General features: G+C 42.6%; 1 protein-coding gene across 3 annotated transcripts in view; it reads right to left on the bottom strand.

Annotated features, from left to right (window-relative positions):
* TMEM132B (transmembrane protein 132B) overlaps window positions 1-18,980 on the bottom strand; it is a 377,290-nt gene that overhangs the window by 37,368 nt on the left and 320,942 nt on the right. For all 3 annotated transcript variants that reach the window (XM_065904184.1, XM_065904182.1, XM_065904183.1), the window contains exon 5: window positions 2,695-2,838. In XM_065904184.1, coding sequence (XP_065760256.1) covers window positions 2,695-2,838 — 144 coding nt within the window. The remainder of the gene's footprint in view (window positions 1-2,694; window positions 2,839-18,980) is intronic.

Below are 18,980 nucleotides of genomic sequence, written 5' to 3'. Positions count from 1 at the left end.
TTTGCTAGAAGAAAAATCCCACCTTCATGTGGCCACGAAAGTGATAGTTGAACCAAAAACAACTGCTTCCCAAAGCAATTCCTCTATCAGGTAGGACAGAGGATAATCTTAGTATATTTCTGCGAAGGGGAAGTAACCAAGGGGAAGGAACAATGGGAACCACGAACTTGGCCTTGCCTACGTAGGGCAGAGCTCTCCAGGACAGGAGAGTGAGGGTCCTGCCCTGGGGGGCTCCACACCAGGCTCTAGGGAAGGGATGTGGCTGAGGGGACTACAAAGCTGAGCCATCGGTCGGAGCCCATGGCGGCATAATCACACAATGCCATCTCCAGGCGCCATCACTAATGTCTCCTTTCTGGAACGATGGGGAGGGGGATGGTAAATAATATGTGTTGTCAAAGGCAACCAAGGACAGCGAATCAATATTTTTCATTCTCCGCAGATGAATTTGTATGACTTGGCTCAGATCTTTCTAGAGTCTGAATATAGAAGGCTTCAGATTTGTTTAATCAAACCTGCCCATGGAGTCCAAGACCTGCCAGGATTAAAGATTAATTTTTTCTTAATTTTAATTAGAACGCACATCAATTCTTCCTTATCAAAAAAGCCATCTCTGGCTTAAGGCATAGCTTCCTGCAGGTCACCATGAGAAGGAATCAAGCCCTCCCAGATCTTGTCCACCACAGGAAATCCTTGCAGGATCTTTTGTCCACCTCAAAGTTCTTTAGATGAAGACCAAGTTTCATTCAACTTCTGAACAGCAGCCAGTAGAATGGAATGAAGGCAGAATTCAGCATTATTGTGTTTTTTAAAATTAATGAAGACACAGGACCTAGGAGCTCTCTTAGCAGCTTAAAGAAGAAAGGATCGCTCTAAAGATGGAAGTCCTTTCTCCTGGGGTTCTGAGCTGCAAAAGGAAACTGCCAACCAGTGAGCCAAGAAAAAATTGGCAGAAACTCTGAATTCAGTGATTCAAACAGACCCCTGCAAAGAATATGGGAAAAAAAAATCATGGGCTGGTTCCTGGCTGAATTTGGAGCCATAAATCCAGCTAATTGGATGGAAAATGCAGCAGAAATAATCCATGACCAGATTCTCCAAACTGTGAGCTGTGTCCCACTGATTCCCCAGTGAAGTTGGGGGCACATGGATGGACTTTTTAAAAAGTTAATCATTATTTATTTTCATCTATATTAAGAAAAAATTAGTACATCAAGCTAATGGGTTTTACAGTGGATTTTATTGTCTTCTAATGAGACATTTAAGATATTTAATGTTGAAAAAGTAAGGCATTTAAAGAAAATATGTTGAGTAAATTACATTATTTGGCACAGGAAGTTGGCAAAAATTGAGAATATGGCAGGTAGATTGCTAAACTTTGGAAAATACTGTCCTATGAGAAAAAAAAGGAGAAGAGAGGCCCCGTCCTCCATCCTGGGGGAGGGAAACAGCACGCCCAGATGCCTCTGATCCCAGGCGAGTCCCTGTCATTACTCACTCCCTCCTCAGCATCCCCATTGCTCCCTCCTCAGCACCCTTATCACTCCCTATCAGCACTCCCATTGCTCCCCATCAGCATCCCCATCATCTCCATCAGTACCCCCATCGCACTCCATCACTCCATCCTCAGCATCCCCATCACTCCCCATCAGCACTCCTATTACTCCCCATCAGCACCCTCATGACTCCCCCCTCAGCACCCCATCACTCCCCATCAGCACCCCCATCGCTCCCTCCTCAGCACCCTCATCGCTCCCTCCTCAGCATCCCCATTGCTCCCTCCTCAGCATCCCCATCACGCCCCATCAGCATCCCCATCACTCCCCCCTCAGCATCCCCATCGCTCCCCCTCAGCACCCCCATCGCTCCCCCTCAGCATCCCCATCGCTCCCCATCAGCACCCCATCACTCCCCCCTCAGCACCCCCATCGCTCCCCATCAGCACCCCATCGCTCCCCATCAGCACCCCATCACTCCCCCCTCAGCATCTCCATCGCTCCCCATCAGTGCCCCCATCACTCCACATCAGCTTCCCCATCGCTCCCCATCAGCACCCCATCACTCCCCATCAGCAACCCCATCACTCCCCCCTCAGCATCCCCATCGCTCCCCATCAGTGCCCCCATCGCTCTCCATCAGCACCCCCATCGCTCCCCATCAGCACCCCATCACTCCCCATCAGCACCCCCATCGCTCCCCATCAGCACCCCCATCACTCCCCCCTCAGCATCCCCATCGCTCCCCATCAACACCCCCATCGCTCCCCATCAGCACCCCCATCACTCCCCCCTCAGCATCCCCATCGCTCCCCATCAGCACCCCCATCACTCCCCATCAGCACCCCCATCACTCCCCCCTCAGCATCCCCATCGCTCCCCATCAGCACCCCCATCACTCCCCATCAGCACCCCCATCACTCCCCCCTCAGCATCCCCATCGCTCCCCATCAGCACCCCCATCACTCCCCATCAGCACCCCGTCACTCCCCATCAGCATCCCCATCACTCCCCCCTCAGCATCCCCATCACTCCCCATCAGTATCCCACATCACTCCCCCCATCAGCATCCCCATTGCTCCCCATCAGCATCCCCATTCAGGTTCTGCCCTTGGGAGCCTGGGATGCTCAGAGCAGCCGTGTGACAGAACGGGAAGGAAAGGACCAAAGGCGCATCTGGAAGTAAAACCCGTTGTACCTTGATGACGTCTTCATCTGCAGACCTGCATTCCATAGCCTCTGACACGTCCACCACCGAACCATCCTCTTGAACTGCCACCACCTTGACGGGAACTGAAACAACCTTTCCAGTGAGAATGGCTGTGTTCAGAACCTCCGAGTCCTGCACGAGAGAAAAGAGGATTGTGTCAGCCACAGGTACGCCCGTGAGTCCCAGGAGGACTGACCATCAAGCTACCTCCGACCTTAGCAGTTGCTCTACAATTTAAAAAAATGTCTGTGCCCTCCAGACACACCTCACACACAGCGCAAGCGTCCTTTTTGATACTGGCCAAATCTTTGGTAAACGATGCCGTACTTCCAGAGCTTATTCACACAGTGAACACAGCCTTCATTTTAGTTTCAAATTAGGAAAGACAGCAGCACACAGAGCAGAAGAGAACTGGAGGCAGATTGTAAGCCTCCACACTCCTGAGATGATCACCAACCTGAGATGATCACTAAGATCTCCGTCTTTCCTCAAACCACTAAGCACCCCTAGAAATTTCCCAGCCAAGCTCAGGTATCGTGAAACCAACACCATGCTAATTTCTCTCCTCCTCTGACATCACTGAAAGTTTTGTAGGTTCTGTCTTCCTAACTCATCCCCCATCTGTCGAATTCTTTATTTTCCTTTTTTAAATTGCGGCGGCACTGGGTGGTGAGGGGGGCGTCTCTAGTTGTGGAGCACTCCAGCTCCACAACTGTGGTGGACTGGAGTTTTAGTTGCCCAGCCTCAGATGGGATCTTAGTTCCCTAGCCAGGATCCAACCTGTCCTCTGCATGAGCAGGCAGATTCTCAATCACTGGACCACCAGGGAAGCCCCCCCATCTGTCAATATCCTGTTAATCCCAGGATCAATTCCTCCATGGAAGGAGAATCCACCCACTCAGTAACTACCACTGGCCCCTAACTGACCTTCCTGTGTCCACAGTCTTCACAGCAGTCGGAAATAATCTTTTTTTTTTTTAAGTTTTAATAGAATTCAGATAATTTATCTCCTAGATTAAAACTCTTTGAAAGCATCCTAGGATTCTTAAGATGAAGTCTAAACTCACGGATGTGTAGGGACCTGACCTTCGTCCACCTCCCTAGTTCCCTCTTGCCCCCTTCCTGCTGTCCGTCATCAGACAAGCCTCACAGAGGTCTTTTCTGTTCTTCCAAGAGTAAGCCCCATTCATGCCTTCTGCCCTTACATACGCAGAGCTCTCCAACCCCAAATATGCCTCACTGTTGCTTCCATCCTTCATGGACATCCTTCCATGTCCACTTCTTTGGAGAAATGGGGCTTTTCTGCCAGCTACAGTGTGAGTTAGCACTGTATTATCATCTGTCGTAGCATCTAGTCTGTCCTGCAAGGTAATAACCACAGCTGTCACTGTATATTTATTTTGTGTTTACATTTTAATCTCTGGCTACTCATTAGGTTGTGAACTCCCCAAGGTTCCCGCTCTCCTATCAATGAATGTGACTTGGATGGTGCTGACCCACGCCATTAAATCAGGCTTCACAAATGAGCAGATGAACCAAATGTGGTCCATCAAGGTATTCTAGCCCCATGTCCAAAAAGACTAATTCAAGAATGAAACCCAAAGGAAATCAAAGACAACAGTAAGGAAAAGAAACAGATTCCCAGGAAAAATTTCTGGGTTCCTGAATCTGGATACATCTGCGTCTGTTATCTTTGGAAATTTAGAGATACAAAATAAACTATCTTATTTAAGCCAGTTTTAATTGGGTTTTTATCACTTGCAACTGAAAATCTTGACTAGTACACAAGAGATTAGACACCATGTTGGGCTCTAGGGAAAGAGAAAAGACAAAAATAAATATCAGTCTCTACCCTGAAGAAGCTCATAGCCTTTAAAGACACTATAATAATTTTCCCAAACTGGGTTTCAAGGTAGCTGACTTTATGTTTCATAACAAATCACAATCAATCTCCAGAGCTTGTTGTTTTTATTTCAAATACATTTGCAACCACATTTCCTTCTTTAGCTTTCTCATATGTGGCTGAGATTTTTGCAACCATGTTTTCCAGTGTCCACCCAACAAACAGCCTTTCAAAAATCCCAAAGGCAGTTTCTACCTGCCTCTGGTACAATGAGAAAGCAATCTGTCTTGTTAAATATTGCATTTAACTCATCCCCTGGTGCCAGAGATTGCTAAAAATTCACCAGCTATCAAAATGCTTCTCTTTAATTCTGTTCCTATTCATGTCAGCTCTAGGTTTTATGTCTTGAGAGCATATTTATATTCCTTTATGAAAATAAGTTTCCATTAACGTGGCACATTAGTGTGGCATCTATAAAAATGGCAAAGTAAGGACATGTGAAACCTCTGTGAAAGAAATTTAAAAATTGGCCCAAAAAGTAAAAATCCACTTTTTCCGAACTCGAGAAATAAAACAAAGGCTTGTGCAGCCAAGAGAGCATTTATTCAAGAAAAATGGCTGAATCTTGGTAAAAACAGAATTTCGTGGCATTTTAACTTGATTTACTCCCATTTCCTACCGTCCAGCTCAGTAGTAGCTTTGAAAAATGACAGCCCACTTTCACAGAAAAATACCACTATCTGAAAGCCATTGAAGAGAGCAGATCAGGGATGGAGATCTTTCAAAACTTCATTCCCAAAGAATTGCCATTACTTGACTTGTCTGATACTTCCTAGAAAATTTCATTTGCACAACTTTTTGTATCTGACCTGACTCTGAGTTCATTCTCTGTGAAAAGTTTTCTACCACAGGTATTTGTTTAAAGCAATTACAGGCAATTAGTTAATTTCATAGCTAGCTGCCTGAAGCAGCGGATGATAGCTGTGACAAACAATAGACTCATCAAAAAGTTTAATAAGAAAAGATGAGGAACACAATTGCCAAGGGGGCTCTGAAATGCTGACACACATTCTGGGGAATCTGTAAGACCATGCTTATATATACGGCTGTGTGCATGCCCAGGAAGACCTGAGAAGGCTCTCAGCACTTGCCCCTGGTTGATTTTGACATTATAGAGAAGCAGGAAGTGAAAGCTAAGGCAGGGCTGTCTAATGCCTGACTGAGGATTCAAAGTGTGTCCCAACACATTCAAAGAGACCCTTGTGGGATTTCCCTGGTGGTCCAGGGGTTAAGACTCTGCCTTCTAATGCAGGGGGTGTGAGATCAATTCCTGCTAGGGAATTAAGATCCCACATGCCATGTGGTGTGACCAAAAATCAAAAAATAAATAAAATTTTTTAAAAAGAGGCCCTTGGTAAAGATGGTGACACTTTGATTCCAGATGCCTAAGGAAATCCCTGTCCAATCGTTGGCTGACCACCAAGCTAACCAAACAAAGAATTCAGTAGCCACGTGCAACAAAGAATAGAAACTTTAAAGAATTTGTTCACAAAAGTCATTAAACAAACTATTCCCACAACAAATACAAGAAACTAGGGAAGGGCATCAGCAACATAGATGGACCCAGAGGCTGTCATACATAGTGAGGTCGGAAAGAGAAGGACAAATACCATATGATGCCACATATATTCAGTATCTTGTATTATAATAACCTATAATGGAAAAAATCTGAAAATATATATGTATAATTGAATCACTTTGCTAAACATCTGAAACTAACATAATGCTGTGAATCAATCATACTTCAATAAAAAAATTTTCTTATCCATATGTTAGGTAGTTAGAATAGAAGAAAGGAGTCCGGAATGGCAGTGACTAAAAGACAAGGAAGGGAAAAGCCCGCCAAAATAGAACTAAGGAAGATCCGAGGACCGGAGTGAGGACCTCAGGTAAAACAAACAGCACTCCTGGTTAGCCCCATTTACATAGGGCAAGCTCAGGGGGAGGGGAAAAAAACCACAAAAAGAGGAGCCAAAGGGTCAGGGGTCTCTCTCTTCTCTTCGTGTCTTTTGGGTCGGCATGCCCTCATGCCTCGAGAATGTATTTTCCTTTATTTTCGAAATAAAACTGAGCTGCAACATGGAGCTGTAACACTGATCTGCCCAAGAGCTGTGACACGGCCTGTCCGAGGGCTTTAATGCTGGTCCATCACTTCAAATTTTTGTTGTGATGAGACAGAACCAAGGAAATTACACAATCCCCCGACACATATATACATATTGAAACAGAATTTTTGTGTAGATCTCAAGGAGAAGTTAATGGGCTTAAGAAAACATCTAATGCTTTCTGAAAGTTTCTCATCTATTTTTTTTTTTTAAATAAAACTCCATTGTTTTCAGCTATGAAAATCTAGGAGTTGTATATAACTTTTCAGCACATTATTCTGACTATATACTCTCAGACTAAAGATAAAAATAACTGTAAACACATATCGAACTCTAGTTAGGTTTGTTTTCCACAGCAGTACGGTTTAACAATTCTAAAACTGCTTTAGTGTACTTTGCTGCTGCTGCTGCTGCTAAGTCGCTTCAGTTGTGTCCGACTCTGTGCGACCCCACTGACGGCAGCCCACCAGGCTCCCCTGTCCCTGGGATTCTCCAGGCAAGAATACTGGAGTGGGTTGCCATTTCCTCCTCCAATACATGAAAGTGAAAAGTGAAACTGAAGTCGCTCAGTCGTGTCCAACTTGTAGTGACCCCATGGACGGCAGCCCACCAGGCTCCTCCGTCCATGGGATTTTCCAGGCAAGAGTACTGGAAAGTGTACTCTAGGATGGAGCAAATAATGTATGTTGGATAATGAGAGCCAGGTTTCTCATTGCTAGAGAAGTTGAGTTTAAAAATGGAAAGAAGTGTGAACTGTGTGGTCATGAGTCAGAATTAGAAACACCAGCATGAACTCCTGGGGGGAATGCAGGTGTAGGTATGCTTATATGTGTGTAAATGTAGGTATGGGTATGTAATATGATTTTTCTAGTTCCATTCGCTGAGAGAACTTAGATACAGACAATGATGGCTTAACAATCAGCACACCTAGTAAAGTGATGCTTAAAATTCTCCAAGCCAGGCTTCAACAATATGTGAACCATGAACTTCCAGATGTTCAAGCTGGTTTTAAAGAAGGCAGAGAAACCAGAGATCAAATTGCCACCATCTGCTGAATCATTGAAAAAGCAAGAGAGTTCCAGAAAAACATCTATTTCTGCTTTATTGACTATGCCAAAACCTTTGATTGTGTGGATCACAATAAACTGTGGAAAATTCTGAAAGAGATGGGAATACCAGACCACCTGACCTGCCGCTTGAGAAACCTGTATGCAGGTCAGGAAGCAACAGTTAGAACTGGACATGGAACTACAGACTGGTTCCAAATAGGAAAAGAAGTACGTTGAGGCTGTATGTTGTCACCCTGGTTATTTAACGTCTATGCAGAGTACATCATGAGAAATGCTGGTCTGGAAGAAGCACAAGCTGGAATCAAGATTGTTGGGAGAAATATCAATAACCTCAGATATGCAGATGATACCACCCTAATGGCAGAAAGTGAAGAGGAACATAAAGCCTCTTGATGAAAGTGAAAGAGGAGAGTGAAAAAGTTGGTTTAAAGCTTAACATTCAGAAAACTAAGATCATGGCATCTGGTCCCATCACTTCATGGCAAATAGATGGGGAAACAGTGGAAAGAGTGTCAGACTTTATTTTTTTGGGCTCCAAAACCACTGCAGATGGTGATTGCAGCCATGAAATTAAAAGATGCTTACTCCTTGGAAGGAAAGTTATGACCAACCTAGATAGCATATTAAAAAGCAGAGACGTTACTTTGCCAACAAAGGTCCGTCTAGTCAGAGCTATGGTTTTTCCAGTGGTCATGTATGGATGTGAGAGTTGGACTATGAAGAAAACTGAGCTCCTAAGAATTGATGCTTTTGAACTGTGGTGTTGGAGAAGACTCTTGAGAGTCCCTTGGACTGCAAGGAGATCCAACCAGTCCATCCTAAAGGAGATCAGTCCTGGGTGTTCATTGGAAGGACTGATGTTGAAACTGAAACTCCAATACTTTGGCCAACTGATGTGAAGAATTGTCTCACTGGAAAGGACCCTGATGCTGGGAAAGATTGAGGGCAGGAGGAGAAGGGGACAACAGAGGATGAGATGGTTGAATGGCATCACCGACTCAATGAACATGGGTTTGGGTGGACTCTGGGAGCTGGCGATGGACAGGGAGGCCTGGCATGCTGTGATTCACGGGGTCTCAAAGAGTTGGACATGACTGAGCAACTGAACTGAACTGAACTGAGACCCAGACTTTAGTTCTAAACATCATTCTTCAAGAAAGGAAACAGCTCCTTAGAGAAATGGGTGATTCTAAGACTGAGGGTCAGAAAGTACCCAGACAGTGAGCCTAAAATATATTCTCCACCCAGAAGGTAATAAAGTGATCAAAACAAATATCAAAGGACCTAGGGAGACAGCTTGAAAGGCTTCCAGTGCCCAACCTGGAACAATTTTATAACACTACAAATAATTGTAATTGCTAATCATAATAATATAACTTAATATATATTATATATAATATGTAATAAGCTATTGAATCCATACTGATATAAACAAACAGAGAAGAAAGAAAACCTGACCCATGGGGTAAAAGTCCAACTAATACATGTAAAAAAGAATGATGAAATTAGAATATATCATCGGGCAACCACCATTTATTACTATGATTGTAGGAATCACTATTGATGCTATTGATGATTAAAAGTATGATAAAAGGATATTTGTAGAGTGTCAATGTGCCTCTGTGTAAGAGACTTATTCATTTCAAAGAGAAAAACGGTAATCTTGTGATACCGAAAGTTAGATACATCATATTATCTATGTGATCAAAGATAACATCACTATGGTTTTTACAGTAGTCATGTATGGATGTGAGAGTTGGATGGTGAAGAAAGCTGAGCACCTGAGAATTGATGCTTTTGAACTGTGGTGTAGGAGAAGACTCTTGAGAGTCCCTTGGACTGCAAGGAGATCCAACCAGTCCATCCTAAAGGAGATCAGTCCTGGGAGTTCATTGGAAGGACTGATGCTGAAGCTGAAACTCCAATCATCTGACCACCTCATGTGAAGAGCTGACTCATTGGAAAAGACCCTGATGCTGGGAAGGATTGGGGGCAGGAGGAGAAGGGGACGACAGAGGATGAGATGGCTGGATGGCATCACCAACTCGATGGACATGGGTTTGGGTAGACTCCGAGAGTTGGTGATGGACAGGGAGGCCTGGCGTGCTGCGGTTCATGGGGTCACAGAGAGTCGGACACGACTGAGCGACTGAACTGAACCGAATGAGACAAAGAGACATCATATGTCCTGAAGAGTAAGCAACATTTTCTGAAGTGCTCTCCTCTCCACAAAAAAAGTGACTCTAATAATAAAGGAACAGCAGACAAATCCAAATTATGAAGCATTCTACAAAATAGCTGGTCTGTACATTTCAAGTATATCATAGCCTGAAAGACAAAGACTGAGAAACTTCCATAGTAAAGGAAAATAAGAGACACAACAAAGGTATATGTGATCCTAGATCAGATCCCCAAAGAGAAAAAAATACGTTTATTTTACTTTAATAAGTGTTGGTGGGACAATCGATGAAATTTGAATAAGGTCTGGGGACCACATAGTTCTTAGTATCAATATTAATTTCCTGATTTTTATCATTTCACTCTATTTATTAAAAAGTTTGGGGAAAATTCACACTGAAGTGTGTACAGATAAAGGATCAATGTGTACAACTCTCAAATATTTCATGGAAACAATAATAATGTGTGTTTGTGTAAAGAAAATGTTAATATTTGGGGAATTTTGGTGAGAGTATTTGGAAAATGCATTTATTCAGACTCACAGAAAAGTTTTTTTAATTTTTTTTTTGGCTGCATTGTGTCTTATTTGTGGCAAGTGGGATGTTAGTTCCCTGAACATGGGTTGAACCCTCGTCCCCTGTGTTGGAAGGCAGATTCTCAAGCACTGGACAACCAGGGAAGTCCCTGGGAAAGTTTTAATATGAAACGCCAAAAGAGCCAATAATAAAAACAAATCAGTGAATAAAGATAGAAGATGTGTTAAGTGCCTAATGAACACAATTTATGACAATTAATTTCCTTAAATACTTAGATCTAAGTGTCCAGCACTGTGATAAATGATTTACATGCATTATCCATTCATAATAATGCATAATTACAATAAACATAGTATAATATGAATTAACATCTAATAACAAAACAGCAGTACAGAGTAGAATCTGGTACATCATAAACATTTGATAAATATTAATTGCTCTTACTAATCTCATTTAATCCTCAAATATCCCTACTGAAGGATTACTATTTTCATTCTTATTTTACAAACAGGGAAACCAAAGCTAGAAGTTCAGTTCAGTTCAGTTCAGTTCAGTCACTCAGTTGGGTCCAACTCTTTGTGACCCCACGGACAGCAGCACACCAGGCCTCCCTGTCCATCACCAACTCCCGGAGTATACTCAAACTCATGTCCTTTGAGTCGGTGATGCCATTCAACCATCTCATCCTCTGTCGTCCCCTTCTCCTCCTGCCTTCAATCTTTCCCAGCATCAGGGTCTTTTCAAATGAGTCAGTTTTTCTCATCAGGTGGCCAAAGTATTGGAGTTTCAGCTTCAGCATCAGTCCTTCTAATGAATATTCAGGACTGATTTCCTTTAGGATGGACTGGTTTGATTTCCTTGCAGTCCAAGGGACTCTCAAGAGTCTTCTCCTACACCACAGTTCAAAAGCATCAGTTCTTCAGCACTCAGCTTTCTTTATAGTCCAACTCTCACATCCATACATAACTACTGGAAAGCGTTCCTCTATTTGGCCAGAATCACTCTTCTGCTGAGCATCCCAGCTGAGGATATGAACCAAAGCCCGCTGCCCAGGCTGCCTTGTCAGCTCTCTTCCCAGTCCCTCACCTATAGGATACAGCTAACCATTTTTTGGCTTCACTCAAAAGCTTTAAGGATATAAGATGGATTTGTAAAGGCTTTGATTTTAAAACTTATCAAAAGATGTTATACAAATGTGAAGATTACATTTTAGTAGAAACATCCAAGTAGCCCCAAAGCCCCAAGCCATGACCATGTGTGACTTCTGGTATGTTCCATTCCAGCCTCTCCCCCAGCTTATAAGGTTCTGAATCACACTCTTCCATCCTCTGGTCCCTGGCACAGGGATGCCATTCTCTAAACAGGACTCTGACCCTATTCTGTGTTCAGACACCTTGACTACTGACACCTAAAACGGCAAGATAGGTGTAAACTTCGCTCAGAGACAAGCAAGATGTTGGTTCCAACTGAAGGGATGGTTTTCAATCCCACTGTTGTATTATATAACTCTGAAATTAGCCCAGTTCTTCCCCTCTTGATGGCTATTTTTGGATTCTAACCATTTATTATCCACAAAGCAGTAAGTGATTTCAAAACCCAGCTCTTCGTGAATCCCTGAATAACATGAGGATAGTTATCTCAAGCAGGATAGCACTCAGAGAGGGTCAATAAAATGTGTGTCTGTGAACACACTCTCCAGGCATCTCCTGAGTGGGAGCTTTGAGGGAAGAGGCGGAAACTATTTGGAAGGAACTTCTATTAGGCATCACCCAATGGCCAGGGCAATCTCATTACACCAGGCAACCAAGAGCATGAGGCGGAAAATGCCACTTAATGTACATGATTAGGGGCCACATACAGGGAAGATGGTTTGTGCAGTGGGTCTCACAGTCATGTTCATCTCCAGGTCTGACACAACAGGATACCAGTGGGGGAATCCCTACATCTTCATGTAGGGAGGGAGGTTCTACAGGGAATGGGGACTGAATCAATTAAAGCCAGGAGGAGACTAAACTCCATGGGACAGGGAGCAAGTTTCTTTTCTTCCTGTGGCCCCCTGCACTGCCTGGGGTGCTGGAAGATTGCAAACGTAGCTGAAGCCTTCCAAAGATGTGAGAGTCGGAAGCAACCTAGATGCCCATCAGCAGATGAATGGATAAGGAAGCTATGGTACAAATACACAATGAAATATTACTCAGCCATTAAAAAGAATTCATTTGAATCAGTTCTAATGAGATGGATGAAACTGGAGCCCATTATACAGAGTGAAGTAAGCCAGAAAGATAAAGACCAATACAGTATACTAACGCATATATATGGAATTTTAAAAGATGGTAACGATAACCCTATATGCAAAACAGAAAAAGAGACACAGATGTGCAGAACAGACTTTTGGACTCTGTGGGAGAAGGCGAGGGTGGGATGATCTGAGAGAACAGCATTGAAACAAGTATACTATCAAGGGTGAAACAGATCACCAGCCCAGGTTGGATGCATGAGACAAGTGCTCAGGGCTGGTGCACTGGGAAGACCCAGAGGGATCAGATGGGGAGGGAGGCGGAAGGGGGGATCGGGATGGGGAACACATGTAAATCCATGGCTGATTCATGTCAATGTATGGCAAAAACCACTACAATATTGTAAAGTAATTAGCCTTCAACTAAAAAAAAAAAAAAAAAAGATATGAGAGTCAAAGAGAGAATACACAGCCTGGGAACTGAGCAAAACAGTAAGAGAGAGAGAGAGAAAACAAAGAAAACACCTAAATCTGAAAAAAGCCAGACAGAGAGGGTGCGACAGCACACACGAAGCTTGGAGACACAGAGACAGTCCTAGCGACAACGAGGGAGGTAGGCAGGGAGGCAGACAGAGCAAAGAGATTAAGTTCCACCCTCAGGCTTTCCTGCTTCTTCTGTTTCCCCCAGTTCAGGTGGGTCCTGCTTATTCACACCTCTCAGCTCCAACACTGAATAGTAATTATATGTGCTTTCTCCAATTCATTCCTCTACTTAACTATTAGCACGTCCTTAATTATAATTGTAACGTGTAAATAGTGTTTCTTTGTTGTCTGGGGCGTGGTGGAGGAGGGGGACCTTCTCAACCAACTTGAGCTACTTGTGTTAAATTAAAATTTAACACAACTTCCATTTGCCAGAGACCCAGCAAGTAAATGACATCTATTCAATTAAAATTGAAACCAGATCTGATGGCGCTAGTGAGAAAAACTGTTCCTGAGGTAAAGCTTAGTGCTGGGGCTTTCCTGGAAGTCTAGTGGTTAAGATTCCATACTCCTAATACAGGGGGCAGGGGTTCAGTCCGTAATCAGGGAACTAAGATCCCACATGCTTCATGGTATGGCCAAAAACAAAAACTCCAAAAGATTCTGACACCAAGAAATTTGTGAATACCAACCACACCTCCTCCCTTTTTAGTATAATAGAAGTCTGAATTTTAACTCGGGTAATTTGGTTCTTCGGGACTCTCATTCACCATCTTCTCAGTCTATGGACTTTGTGAAAAAAGTATCTATGCTTTGCCCCAACAATTCATCTCTCTATTTACGGACCTGTCATGTGACGAGCAGTATGAGCTTGGACTTGGTAACATGTATACCTTACATATTTCTGCTTGTTTAATTCACAGAGCAAATCTGTGAGAAGGAACTCTCATCTCCATTTTGCAGATGAAAATGTAAAGGCACAAAAAAATACACTTGAATTTCTAATACTACAATTTTTGGCTAATAGAGTAAGCATCTCATTATACTGTAGAGATTATACTACTAAACCCCAAAAAACCTCACTCTTAAGTCTGCACCCTTATCCACTGTGTTATTAGATTAGTAAGAATAATATCAACAAGGACCCAATATATAGAACAGGGGGCGATCTAAGGCAAAACAAATCTGAAAAACTCTCTTTATATATATATAAACTGTACTACTGTGCTGTACATCTGAACTAACAACACAAAATATATATACATTAATTAAAAATAAAAATAAGTAAACACATAAATAAACTTTAACATGAATCACAAAAATAGAATAATAGCAATATGAAAATCATAAAACACTCCATGTCAGTAGAATGCTGAGCACTTAACGTGTTCTGTCTCATTAATACTCAGAGGGAGGGTATTTTTTGACTCTTCTCTCCCCTGCACTATTTCTACACATTATTTCATTTTATAGAAAGTACCACAAATTGGAAATTTTTTTAACTCCTTTACTTGCTTATGACCAACCTCATTCATTAAAGCTTAATTCCTGGGCTTCTGTTTCCACTAATGACCCAGAATTGCTCCATCTGCTGAAACTAGAAAATCAGATAAAATACATAAAACAACTGTCAATTAGAAAACGGGCAGAAATTATTTTTTAAAAATAAGATGAGTCCCTTGATTATCACAGGAAGATAAATTCAAATAAAACTCTACAGTTTCATTGAGCTGAGAAAACAGAAATCAGAGTTCAGAGAGGTTGAAGCAACTAGTATTTGTGAGGCAGGTTGTCAGAGACAAGGGGCTGCTGTACAGAGAAAGAATCTTTGAGACCTGCAGGGGGGTCCTGGGGTCTCTGACTCATGACATCGTCCCTTAAGATCCACAGGGGATTGGTTCCAGCATCTCCCCTCCCCAGGGTACCAAAATCTGTGGATGCTCAAGTCTCTTATATAAAATAGCAGAGTCTTTGCCTATCAACATCTTCTCATGGATGTTAAGTCATCTCCAGATTACTTACAATACCCAATACAATGTAAGTGCTATGTAAGCAGTTGCAGATGTGCAGCAAATTCAAGTTTTGCTTTCTGGAAATTTCTGGAATTTTTTTTTTCAAATATTTTCCACTTGAGGTTGGTTGAATCCAGGGATATGGAAACTGCAAATAGAGAAGGCTGATTGTACTCATCTGTGCATGCTAGGCCAAGGAGAAAATTTCAGAAAGCAGTAAACTGAACAATTCCAGAAATCACACGGAGATAAAAAGAGTCCACGTCCCCACCAGGCAGAGTGGAGAGTTTGCAGTATAAGAGGCACTGGGCAGAAAACTTGGAATGGTCAGGCCAAGACAGTAGGGCTAAAGTACCCAAGTAAAGGCTGCTCTTGATCTTCCCTAACAAAGCTTAAAGGCAGCCTCAAATGAATCAAATTTATCTGCAAGAAACTTAACTGGGTTTCCCTGGTGGCTCAGTGGTGAAGAACCCACCCGTCAATGCAGAAGACATGGGTTCGACCCTGATCCAGGAAGATCCCACATGCCTTGCAGCGACTAGGCCTGTGTGCCACAGCTACTGAGCCTGTGCTCTAGAGCCCAGGAGCCACACTACGGAGGTCCACGCGTCCCAGAGCCTGGGCTCCGCAACAAGAGAGGCTATTGCGATGAAAGACCCATGCACCACAACTAGAGAAATGCACGCGCAGCACGGAAGATCCAGTGCAGTCAAAAATAAGTAAATAGTTTTTTTTTTTAAAGAGCCATGTTTCCCAAGTTATTTATTTTTTTTTAAAAAGAAACTTAACCGCATGCCAGAACAAAGTCAGCACCATTTAAAGGAATGTAGCAAGACCCGGCACTCAACACGGTAAAAGTCACCATGTATGGAAGGAAATCAAAAGGTATCAAGTAGGACTTCCCTGGTGGTGCAGTGGGTAAGAATCCGTCCACCAATGCAGGGGACACAGGTTTGACCCCTGGAGCACGAAGCACATGTTCCACAACTACTGAGCCTGCCCTCTAGAGCCCACAGTCTGCAACACCGAAGCCTTTGCACCTAGTCTGTGCTCCACACGGGAAGCCACCACAATGAGAAGCCTGCACATAGCAACAGAGAGTAGCTCCCACTCACTGCAACCAGAGAAAGCCCATGTGCAGCAATAAAGACCCAGTGCAGCCAAAAATCAAATAAAAAAATATCTTTTAAGATGTGTCAGGTAACCAGGAGGAAAATCAATCAAAACAAAAGACTCAGAAATTGTGAAAATGATGGAGTTATGAATATGGGGTGGGGGGATTATACACAGAAAATATTAAACTTCAAAGACAAGGGAATGACTATTGAGTGCTTACCCAAGGTAAATAAAAACTTATATACCCTACAGCAACATAGAAGATTTATTCATAAGAGCCAAAAGCCAGAAACAAGTCACATATCCATTAAATGGGGAATGGATAAACAGATTATGGCATAGACATATGATGGAATAATATTTGGCAACAAATCACTGATACACGTGAAAATGTGGATGAACTGCAAAACAATAAAGGAAGTCATATAACTGTGTAACTCTACTAACTTAAAACTCTGGAGGAAAACAAAAGGCAAAATTATAGTGATAGAAGATAGGTCAGCAGTCACCAAAGATGTGGTAGGGAGAAATGGTTACAGAAAGACAAGAAGGAACTTTGGGGGCTGATGGAAATGTTCCATCTCTTCATTGTGATGGTGGTGACCTAGTTACTCCTAAAACCTATCAAATTATAAAATGAGTTTTACTGAACATACACTTTATCCCTCAAAAAACATAGCAAAAAACTAGATTTCACTTTCTGATTGCTCATTGCTGCATCCCTGGTATTTATCTTTATGCAATAAACAGTTGTTAGAAGAAAAGCGAACGAATGAGAAAGGATTCATCTGGGTCCATTTTCCAATGGTCAGTCCACTGCTGACCCTACTGTGTGAAAGAACCAAAGTCCCAGGTCCAGGAAGTTCCTCACACTGCAGCAGCTGGTCACGTGTCACATACTGCCTTTGGGTGGATAAAACTCATACACCCTCTTAACAACTCACTCACGGGGTTACCACCTTCCTCTTTTCCCACATTTCCCCCTTCTACCCACTGTGGCATAATGGTTCCAAGCTAGGCTGGGGAGCCAGACCTCCTGCTCCCCATCTGACCTATGTCCCTTGGGAAAGTCATTGAAACTCATTCAGAGTCAGTGTCCTTATCTGTAAAAGGTGGTCAACAACTGTACCTATACCTCAGAAAGTAGCCATGAGGTTTAATTAATGTAACACATTTAAAACATTTGGAACACTGCCTGGCCCTTGGTAGCTGCTCAGTGAAGCCTAGTTACTGCTTTTATTACTTCCATATTTTTTTTTTTTTTTCATGGAGAAACTTCACTCTTCCTTCAATACCCTACCAAAGAGTTGTCCCCTATGCAAAGCCTCCCCAGGCAACAGTCCCCTGTAAAAAAAAAAGCTGATTCCTCAAACATGTCCCAATAGTGCCTTATAAATGCATCCTCTTCATGCTGGAGAAGACTCTCCAGACAAATCCTGAATATTCACTGGAAGGACTGATGCTGAAGCTGAAGCTCCAATAAATTGGCCACCTGATATGAAGAGCCAACTCATTGGAAAAGACCCTGATGCCGGGAAAGATTGAAGGCAGGAGGAGAAGAGGGTGAAAGAGGATGAGATGGTTGGATGGCATCATTGACTCAATGAACATGAGTTTGAGGAAACTCCAAGAGATAGTGAAGGACAGGGACGCCTGATGTTCTGCAGTCCATGGGACTGCAAAGAGTCAGACATGATTTAGTGACTGAATAACAACAAACAGTTGTCTCCTATGCAAAGCCTCCCCAGATGACAGTTCCCTGTAAAAATTAACAGTTTCCTCAAATGTGCCCCAATAGTGCCTTCTAAATGCCTCCTCTTCATGCCTGGTTTCCTAGTTCACATGGTTATCTCTTGGATGTGCTTTTGTGTGTGTTTTGAATGCTCAGAATCTGACATCAGCCTGAAGTCATTACAGATGTTTAAACAAACTTAATAAATACCAATTTATTTGGCATTTACCGGAACTCTAGTCTACACAGGATGACTTGGGAGAAGTGTAAAGTAGAAAGTCACCTCCTTGGAAAGACAAAATCCGAATTAGTTTTATAGGCACTTTAACCCTGAGTCCTCCTATCAAGAAAACTCACTTTGGAAGAACTTATCTAAGAAATTTTCATGAACTCTGTCTGGTAAAGAAGAGAAGCCCCAAGATATCATAGGCAAACATGACCCAAAAACCCACATTTTTTTCTCAAAGCATTTTAGAATTTCTAAAGTCTGAGAGAACTCAATGAAAATTACATCCTATTCTCTGTATTTTCCACACTGAACCTGACAAGAGGAAATGTATGATGTCAGGATAGAAGCCATTCTTTCAATCTATTTGATAAATTATTCACCATCTTTCCCTATGTAAATGTATTAAGATTAACATGTAAAACAAGCAGTTTACTATATTAAAATTCAAAGTCACTCTGAAGTGTTGCCCCAGCATTTACGAATTAATGTCCCAGGACTCAAATTAATGGAACTGCTGGCTGCAAACCTATTTTTGCTTTCCTAGTTGTGTTATATCAAATCCAGCTGCCTTATCTCTTTGCCTGAATCTTTAAGACCATACTGGGCTTGTATTTGTTTTCTAGTGCTGCCATAACAAATTACCACAAATCTGATAACTTAAAATAGCAGGAATT

This window comes from Muntiacus reevesi, chromosome 13, assembly GCF_963930625.1.
Source record: "Muntiacus reevesi chromosome 13, mMunRee1.1, whole genome shotgun sequence".
Classification (NCBI taxonomy): domain Eukaryota; kingdom Metazoa; phylum Chordata; class Mammalia; order Artiodactyla; family Cervidae; genus Muntiacus; species Muntiacus reevesi.
This window is presented reverse-complemented; position numbering and strand designations above follow the sequence as displayed.